The sequence below is a fragment of the Branchiostoma floridae genome, chromosome 7, assembly GCF_000003815.2.
Source record: "Branchiostoma floridae strain S238N-H82 chromosome 7, Bfl_VNyyK, whole genome shotgun sequence".
In the NCBI taxonomy this organism is placed as follows: Eukaryota; Metazoa; Chordata; class Leptocardii; order Amphioxiformes; family Branchiostomatidae; genus Branchiostoma; species Branchiostoma floridae.
Window position 1 is genome coordinate 4,632,761 of NC_049985.1, and position 9,506 is coordinate 4,642,266.

At 42.3% G+C, this 9,506-nt stretch overlaps 1 protein-coding gene across 1 annotated transcript in view; it reads left to right on the forward strand.

Annotated features, from left to right (window-relative positions):
- Positions 1–9,506, forward strand: part of LOC118419192 (leucine--tRNA ligase, cytoplasmic-like) — a 28,817-nt gene that overhangs the window by 16,413 nt on the left and 2,898 nt on the right. Inside the window, exons 23-28 of the mRNA XM_035825532.1 lie at positions 3,852–3,942; positions 5,076–5,216; positions 6,878–7,015; positions 7,665–7,778; positions 8,478–8,591; positions 9,009–9,113. Of these exons, the coding sequence (XP_035681425.1) occupies positions 3,852–3,942; positions 5,076–5,216; positions 6,878–7,015; positions 7,665–7,778; positions 8,478–8,591; positions 9,009–9,113 (703 nt within the window). The remainder of the gene's footprint in view (positions 1–3,851; positions 3,943–5,075; positions 5,217–6,877; positions 7,016–7,664; positions 7,779–8,477; positions 8,592–9,008; positions 9,114–9,506) is intronic.

Here is a 9,506-nt window from a genome sequence, read left to right on the forward strand (position 1 = left end):
TCTTCATCGTGGGTCACTGCATATGGCTGAAGCTGTGGCCCTGGGTCTTCATCGTGGGTCACTGCATATGGCTGAAGCTGTGGCCCTGGGTCTTCATCGTGGGTTACTGCATATGGCTGTAGCTGTGGCCCTTGGTCTTCATCGTGGGTCACTGCGTATGGCTGAAGCTGTGGCCCAGGGTCTTCATCGTGGGTCACTGCATATGGCTGAAGCTGTGGCCCTGGGTCTTCATTGATGATAGTCTTTGCGTACGGTGCAAGCTTGCCGTTTTTCCCTTTTCCTGACACATCAACGTATGCCACGGCGTATGGCTCAATGTCATTGTCGTGTTGATCTGATGTCTGTATGTGAGCAAAGGAGGTCGTTGCGTACGGTGCAAGCTTGCCGTTTTTCCCTTTTCCTGATACATCGACGTATGCCACAGCATACGGCTGAATGTCATCATTGTCGTGTTGATCTGATGTCTGGATGTGAGCAAAGGAAGTCGTTGCATACGGTGCAAGCTTGCCGTTTTTCCCTTTTCCTGACACATCAACGTATGCCACGGCGTACGGCTGAATGTCATCATTGTCCTCTGTCGCCTGGTCCTGAATAGGATTTGGTCGTCTCCCTGGAGACGAGTCTCTGTCCGATGCTTGCAGACCCGCCGAGTTTGAGTACACGACAGCGTACGGCTCAATCTTATCGCTTCCGTCTGTTTCGGCAGGGGCATCGTGACGGGCCAAACGGCGGTTGTAGAAATAGACGATTCCCACTGATGCTGACACAAGTAGGAGGGGCACAACAACAGCTGCAATGATGGCATTGACGTGGCGTCTGTCATCGTCCTCAGTGATGTTTGGGCTATCGGGAAGATTGACAATGTCAATCCCTGTGGCATACATTGAGCTTGTTGTGTCGTAAGTGTACTCCTTCTCTGTGGGAATGGTGTCGTCGCACAGACTCGAGTTGAAGGTGTGAGAACCTGTGGTGATGGACGCGTCCGTGACGGTATGACAGACATCCTTCCTCATGGTGACCAGGAGAGTCCCACGCAGGTCAGCAGGCAATGCGCACCTCAGGAACATCGGAGCAAAAATCTGCTCCAGGTCTGAGAGGTTGCAGATGAACCACGTGAGATTCCCGTCACATTCCAGCTTGTTGCTCTCAACATCGAGACGCGAGATCCGGGTCTGACGCAGGCGCAGGACTCGGCTGTCGATTGTGGTGATGTCGTTTCTATGCAGTGTTACAGCCTCCAGCGCTGGCGGCGGAAGCAGTGCATCGACGGGCACAGCAGGCAGGCGGTTCATGGCTAACCCCAACCTGTTGAGGTTAGGCAGGCCACGGAATGCATGCTGAGATATGACGGAAATGGCATTCCTGTCAAGGCTCAAGGTAACCACCATCTCAAGCCCGAGAAACGTATCAGGTTCTGAATGAAGAAAGAAAAAAAAGCCAGTGTTAATGGTGAATGATGATGAAATGATGACAACAAAGTTCAAGGAATGAGAATGTCAAGGAAACCAGTCGAACCATTTTATAGCCAGTTGCCCAGTGGGAAACGCCAGCCAAAAGTTTAGGCTGCCCATGAACAGTTCAGGTATTTAGCCACAAGTAAAAGGGCTTTACATTATTTTAAGGAGTTTAAAGACTGTTCATGGTAACAAAATGCACCCACTGAAAAACAATGAATTGTGCATGTACAACAAAAATGGCTTGACATGCACAGGGCTTTACAGCCCTGAAAGTGCCAGAGGGTCTTTTTGTTCCTAGATTCTGCCTTGTTTAATGGTATGAACTGAAATAACAGGAGTTGTTGACAGAAAAATGTGTTGTTGTTTTTAAACACCAATACTTGATGGTATGACTGTGAAAAGTAACAAGTATATCAAAATGCCCCTCATGAAGAAATCTCACTTTCCAGATTGGCACTTTTACTTGCCCATGACAATCAGGCTAGTGGACCAATCCTGCAGAATTTCATCACTAAGTCTTCATCAATAATATGTGCATGCAATCTCTCGGTTTGGCATTGCAAATGAAGATCATCTAGGATGCAATAATGAAATAAAAAAATCAAATAGAAACAATAATGAAGTAAGATGAAATCATGAAGTAAGAAATCACTAATTTGAGCCTACCAAGGCTTGAGATACGGTTGTCAGCAAGGCTGAGGGTGTTGACCAATCGGAGACCGCGGAAAGCCCCTGGCTGCACCGCGGAAACGTTTGAGTTGTAGATGTGAAGGACCTGAACTCGCGGGCTGTTTGGGAAAGCCCACTCCTGAATCGTAGGAGAACGGAGGTGCTTGATGAAGATTGATCGCGTGGCTGGGTGGAAGTCGGTTGGTATCACTTCAAGACACGCGGGGAAGCTATATTTTCCTCCATACCCAATCCAGCTACAGGGGGACCCCGCCCAATTTTTATCGGGACAGCGGCAGATGACTTCCTGTGTAACATGCCATATGTGGGACCAACAGCTGCCTGGGCACCGAAGAGCTTTCTTCACAGGAAGCGCTGATGACGGGACATGCAACAGAACACTCGAAGCCAAGAGCAACATGACAAGCAGTGACTTGTTTCCCGCCATCTTGGTCACTCCTGACACATAGGCTAATCTATGATGGCTGGTTGTGAGAATTATACATTTAATTTGTCCCAGGCCTCAATATTTATTTTATATACATAAACAGGGCTCGATATACTTTTTTTCTGCATTCTTGCACTGGTGCAACTTGCAAGTAACATTGAAAATTACCTGCACCAGACAAATTTTACCTGCACCACTCTGGACTTAAGAATTATGAATCATAATAAAATTGTTCAGGAACTATGCATTGCTATTTTTTCTTTCATACTTTATCAATGCAGCTAATGACAATCTATACACAGTCATCATAGGACATTTATGTATAAAACCCAGTACATGGACCAGTGCAGGTTAGGTGCAGGTAGACACCAGAAATACCTGCACAGCTCCAATTTTATCTGCACTAACCTGTATATACCCAGTACATGACCAGTGCAGGTTAGGTGCAGGTAGACACCAGAAATACCTGCACAGCTCCAATTTTATCTGCACTAACCTGCATATGCAGGTGGTATTTCGAGCCCTGATGTATGATATGAATGTTGTTTCTGTATTATTGCTCTCAACTACCCAGTAGTTTTGAATAAATATGAAGATACGGCAAAGATTAGTTGAATTTAATCATACATAATTTGTCAACCTCCGGTTCTGTCAGACTAATTTTCTCAGTAGCTTTGTATATGGAGAGGATATCAAGGTCTTTCTGCAGATCAACAATTCATAACACTCACTTTTCGTCCAAACATAAAGAAAACCCCAGGCAGTGTTTAATCAAATGTAAATAGAAGTTTACACACATATACAGCGAGACAGCATGCTAAAACTAGAGAATGAAAGGAAATATACTGGTGTAAGTGGATCTTTTCGTTGGACGGTAAGGATGGAAACGTTCAAAACATCACTTTACGACACCCATCGTGGTTTGGGACTTTTTGAGCATCTGTAACAGTTGCTGATATTGAAATAATAGTGCACAACAAGGCTAAGACTAGCATTAAGAATTCACTCTAAATAATTTGCCTTGGGATGAAATCTTCAATTTCTTGTTAGAAATGTACGAGTGGGAGTATGTATTTTGAGTCCTTGCCTTGTTTTGCTAAAAATAGTGTTATCGGTTATTAACGACCAATACTCTCTTATAAGTGTGATGAAATCTTTAATGTGCTCGGGGTGTGGCTCTCCCCGAATACGGGACCTCCATTTAACGTCATATCCGAGGGACGGCCCCAAGCAAAGCTTTCACCTGAGTGAAGTTCTCTTTCCTTAATTCTTTTCAGCTCAATGAACAAAGGCATCCTGGAAACTGCTGCCAGGTATGACAGGATGATGTTCAAGGAGGCTGTGAAAACTGGCTTCTATGAGTTTCAGGTATGTCTTAAATTTTCATTTAGCTAATTCATGTACTAGAGAAGTACAAGAAAATATTACAACCATAATGCTATACACATTGCGTCTAAATTTTGTGTAGTTGCCATGGTGATAAGTATAAAGACAACAATGTCATGCATTACTTAATAATACTGTAAATGTTTTTAAGTTTGCGGGGATTTAATTTCGCGGTAGCGGGAAAAAGGACTTTTCGCGATGGATTTAAGTTCACGGTAACACCATAGACTGCAATAGAATATAATTATAGAAAAATGTTCGCGGTGGTTTCAAATTCGCGGTGAAGTGGTCACCGCGAAAACCGCGAACATTAATCCACCGCAAACATTTCTGCATTTACAGTATTAAGTATAAACACAATTTCATGCAGTACTTGATACATAAGTAAGAACACAACAATGTCATGCAGTACTTGATGATATGTTCATGTTTTGATATATTTTGCAATCAAAGGTTTGTGTAAATTCATAAGGAATTGAAGAGAATTTGTATTACCAAGGAGCTTTTTAGCCTGTGTTTACACAAGCTCTCGCCGGCTGGGCTTAGTGAACCCCTCCCCCCGAGGGCGGCGGCAATCGTAGGGCCGGCCGCTAGGGGCGCGATTTTAGTCAGGCTAGAAGCTTTTATATCTGATATAAAAGCTCCTTGGTATTACACAGGTATATGATGTGGGGTAACATACTATAAGGATTTATCATTCTATCAAGTTCTGCTCTCTCTTTGTTGTATAGTCTTCGTTCTACTACAAAAATTTTTTTTTGTTGACACTCAAAGTTTTATCTTTCCCCCAGGCTGCCCTGAGTAAGTACAAGGAGATAGCGACAGAAGGCATGCACCGTGAGCTGGTGTTCAGGTTTATCGAGGTGCAGACCCTGGTGCTGGCACCCGTCCGTATATCTGAGATATCTTTCAATGTGATTGAATTATTGACACTAAGTTTATATTTCCACCAGGCTGCGCTGAGTAAGTACAAGGAGATAGCTACAGAAGGCATGCACCGTGAGCTGGTGTTCAGGTTTATCGAGGTGCAGACCCTGGTGCTGGCACCCGTCCGTATATCTGAGATATCTTTCAATGTGATTGAATTATTGACACTAAGTTTATATTTCCACCAGGCTGCGCTGAGTAAGTACAAGGAGATAGCTACAGAAGGCATGCACCGAGAGCTGGTGTTCAGGTTTATCGAGGTGCAGACCCTGGTGCTGGCTCCCGTCTGTCCGCACCTCTGTGAGCACATCTGGGGGCTGCTGGGAAAGGTAGGGACTCTTTTTATTCAAGAAAAGTACAATGGTACAGATACAAATAAACACAAATGAACATGCAAAAACAATAAGCTACATATATTATTAAAAAGTACAATGGTACAGATACAAATAAACACAAATAAACGTGCAAGAACAATAAGGTACATAAAAAAACAGAGACAGGTTACCATAGTTCAGTGTAATGAACAAGATAATGTCAGGAAATGAAAATAGCCATTTATAATAGTTGATATTGAGTATGAAGTACTTCAGTCAAACAGTGTTCCCCACTTACCCCAATACTTCTTCAACTTCCCTCTATGAGTTGCAATACAAAATGCTGAATACTGAAGGGAGTGTATGGTCAATCTTGAAATGTTCATGAGGGGTTTTATCTGGGGGCTGCTGGGAAAGGTAGGGCGCAAAATGTTGATGAATACTGTAGGGGGTGTACAGTCAACCTTGAAATGTTCACTGTTTTATTTTTGCACTTATTGTGGTAACGTTTTTGTAGTTATTATGTCTGGAAGGAGAGAGTCAAAGTCAAAGTAGAACTGGTCCGGGCATCTCGCCCATGATGATGATGATGATGTGGTGACTTTTCTATCATGAAATCATGACACCACAGTTCCGCAATTGGCATTTGATCAATGCTAGACTAGTGTAAAGAAGTTGAGACAGAAGACTAGTGCTACATGTAGAAAGGTCCCAGAAAGTTGGCAGGGATGCAAAATGTTGATGAATACTGAAGGGAGCAGGGTTCTAGCCAGCGTCCATCCTTCTGTCCTGGGGATGGACAAATATTTTGCCCATTCTGTCCTCTATGATGGACAAAAATCGACATGTTAAGATATTAAAACAGATGCCATTAATTAAACCAGGTAGAGTCTACATTCAAGCAAAATTTCTAACTCAAAATGCAGGAAATAGCATTTCAGAGGGACTAGATTTCAAAATTTTCCACGTGTAGCATACCCCCCGACCCCCCGAGGATCGTCGCGCCTTTGGCACTCAACAGGATTTCCAAATCAAAATCCAGGGGATGGACAAAAAATTCAGGCTGGCTAGAACACTGGAAGGGAGTGTATGGCTAATCTTTGAATATTCACGTTTTTTTTTGCAGTTACTGTGGTGACTTTGAATAATTGTAAAAATCATGACCCGACAGTTCCGCAATGGGCATTTGATCAATGCTAGACTAGTGCAACAAAGTTCAGACAAAAGTGCTACATGTAGAAATGTCCCAGAAAGATGGCAGGAAAAATATTTCGCCCAAGTCCACAGTTTTTCCCAGTGATAGGCCAGGATAAGGGCGCCTCATTGTTATTTCTCAGATTGTTATTGCCAGAAGAGGATTCCGAAGATGAAGCAAAAAATTACCAAAAGTTGTTTTACAAACTTGAAGGTATGAGGTCTCTGGACTCTTGTTTCCTTTTTGTATGATGAAAAGTATCAGAAGGTCTGAGATTCATTATTTTCCAGTGGTTTACTCATTAAAATGTTGAATTATTTCAACTTATACTTTGATCCGCCTAATGTTACCTTATCTACATGTTGGAACTTCTCACTCTCCTCCCTCTCTTTCACCACAATCGGCAATGATGTAATGGTATTTCAGCCTTGTTCTGAGATTAGTCAGATGTCACTGATCAGAATTTTTTTGCAAACCACAGAAGGAGTCCATCATGCATGCAGCCTGGCCCCAGGCAGGGCCTGTAGATGAGGTGATGAACGAGGCGCTCGACTACCTCATGGACGTCGCTCACGACTTACGCATCCGCCTCAAGAACTTCGCTGAACCAAAGGGCAAGGTATGTACATATACAATGTTAGGTCGCTTTTTTCAAGGGAAAATCTGAAGAATGGATGGAATTGTATTACTCTCTTTGTATAGTTTTACAGACTAATCTTTTATATTTTACTGAAAATAATGCCAGAAAAATCTTTATCGTCTTTGACCTTCTGGTTGAAAGAACTTGCAAATTGCAAATTGACATTGCTTTTCTCTTTTTATGTTATAATACCATATTTTTATAAGTTAGGGCAAGAATATTCTTATCATAACTTATCAAAAAATGTATGTAATATGTGTGAAAATGTCATTGAACTTTGAAATACTAAATAGTAATTTATAATAAGATTAATGATGACATATTGGGAGTACATTTTTCAAATCTGTAGCGTCATGCAAGAATGAAAATGGTATTTCTTAATTACTCGCCAAGCAGATGTTAGCCTCTGGCTGTTTTCTGAAGCTTATCAGGCCAAACGAGACATAAAGAAAACAGTACAACATAGACAGCCAGTAAAAACGCCTAGAAAAAGGAGAAAAAAACCGTCGGAGCCTAACCTCTGCTTGCAGAGTATGTCTTAATGTCTTTTAAAAGTGCATGGTAAATGAATATACATGTAATGGTTCAACACCTAAAACATAAACTGTTCTTCTCTTGTCACCAACAGAAGGGTGCCAGCCAGCCGCCAGCCCAGCGCCCCACCCACATGACCATCTGGGTCGCTAAGACCTTCCCCACCTGGCAACACTTGACCCTCATGACCCTCAGGAAGATGTATGAGGTCAGTTCAAAGTTCAAAGTTCAGTCACACAAGGATTTATGTCTGCAATCTGATACTTGTGAAAATTAATCTCCAACCAGATCCATGGTGGCGTAATGTATCAAACTTACCGTTTGACTCCCTTAGCCGGCTATACTTCTTGGCCAGCTTTGATACTATCTTATGGCACTGTAGGATCTGCTTGGAGATTAGTGAAAATATCACATGCCAATGTCACACTATTTACCACCTTTGGGAAAATTTATCGACTGCCAAAATGTAGCCAAATTTCAAGCATATCTTTCACATGAAAATCTACCCTTCAACATTTGAGGGGACTCAGTGACATGTGACCATTGGTCAACCTCACAAATTGTGTGGTGATTAAAAGGACACTTCCAGCCATGTTGTTGCCAGAAGGTCCTTTAGTGCATGCTGTGTGCCCTTGGCTTCAAAATACGTTTAGATGTACTGTTTGATTTACATTTATCTTATTCCTGCTCTGAACTTAATGTTGAGAATGCAGATGTGTTTTATTGCTTTTGGTCAAATTTCATTGGTTATCTATTATGCCATGTTGTGGATTGAAGCAGCAAATAGACAGAACTTGCACAGCTTCAGTCTTAAATTCATTTCTTTTACTAGACACGTAACGTTATGTGAACTTTGAAAAAAATGATGGTACCACCAAGGCATGGACTTTCTTTGACATTTTCGCAGGAAAACAACAACAGCTTTCCGGAGAACAAGGACATTGCCAAGACCCTTGGTGGGTTGGAAGAGTTGAAGAAGTACATGAAGAAGAAGGTCATGCCCTTCGTTGCCATGGTCAAGGTCAGTACATTTAATCCCCACGAAAATCGTTGATTTTACATTTATTATGTATGTTTGTGACAGGACTTTAGCTAAATTCTCTCCTGCACCAGATAGTCCATACATTTGAATACCCCTTGGGCCACACAACTCTGTGCAATCACTACAGCAGGGGGCTAGCCCACTAGTAGGGGTGTGTGTTCAAGTACCATTCTATTGCCCAAATGTTGGGTGCTAAGCAGAGAAAGCAGAATGATATTTAAAGTGTTCGGAATGACTCGACCGGGGATCAAACTCACGACCTACAAAATGCAACGAAGGCAAACACTCTACATACTTAGCCTTTGCATTGGTGTAAAATAATTTTAGCTCACATTGTAATCCATAAGGAATGTTTGCACCTTTCGTATTTCTGACTATTTTACTTTTTTGCCAAAGACCAATGTAGAGAAGCAGGGGACCAGAGCCATGGACGTGACACTGCCATTTGATGAGAAGGCTGTCCTAGAGGAGAACATGAAGTACCTTCTCAACACACTAGAGGTGAGGATAGAGTTTATCAAGTGCAGTGTAGCTAGTATTACATTGTGTATAAGGCCATGTTGATTTGAATATATGGATGACATCCTCCGGGAACTCCAAAACTGATGCGAGCGAGCGAATAAAAAAAAAGTTTGGCCAAAAAAAAAAAGTTGCCTTCAGTATGAAATCAAAGTGGCCAGGAAGGTTGAACATAGGACTAAACACACATAGTATGATATACCAACAGTTAGGTGTAGGGACCAGTACATCAAAGGGGTGCAAAACATTTTTTTCTTATTGGACCAATCCGAAAAAAACAGACCTGAAAAAAAAATAGAGGAACAGGTTTCGCCAATTACAAAATGGACACACTATGTCGGCAGCCTTTTGGGGTCTAACGGGGGGGGGGGGGGG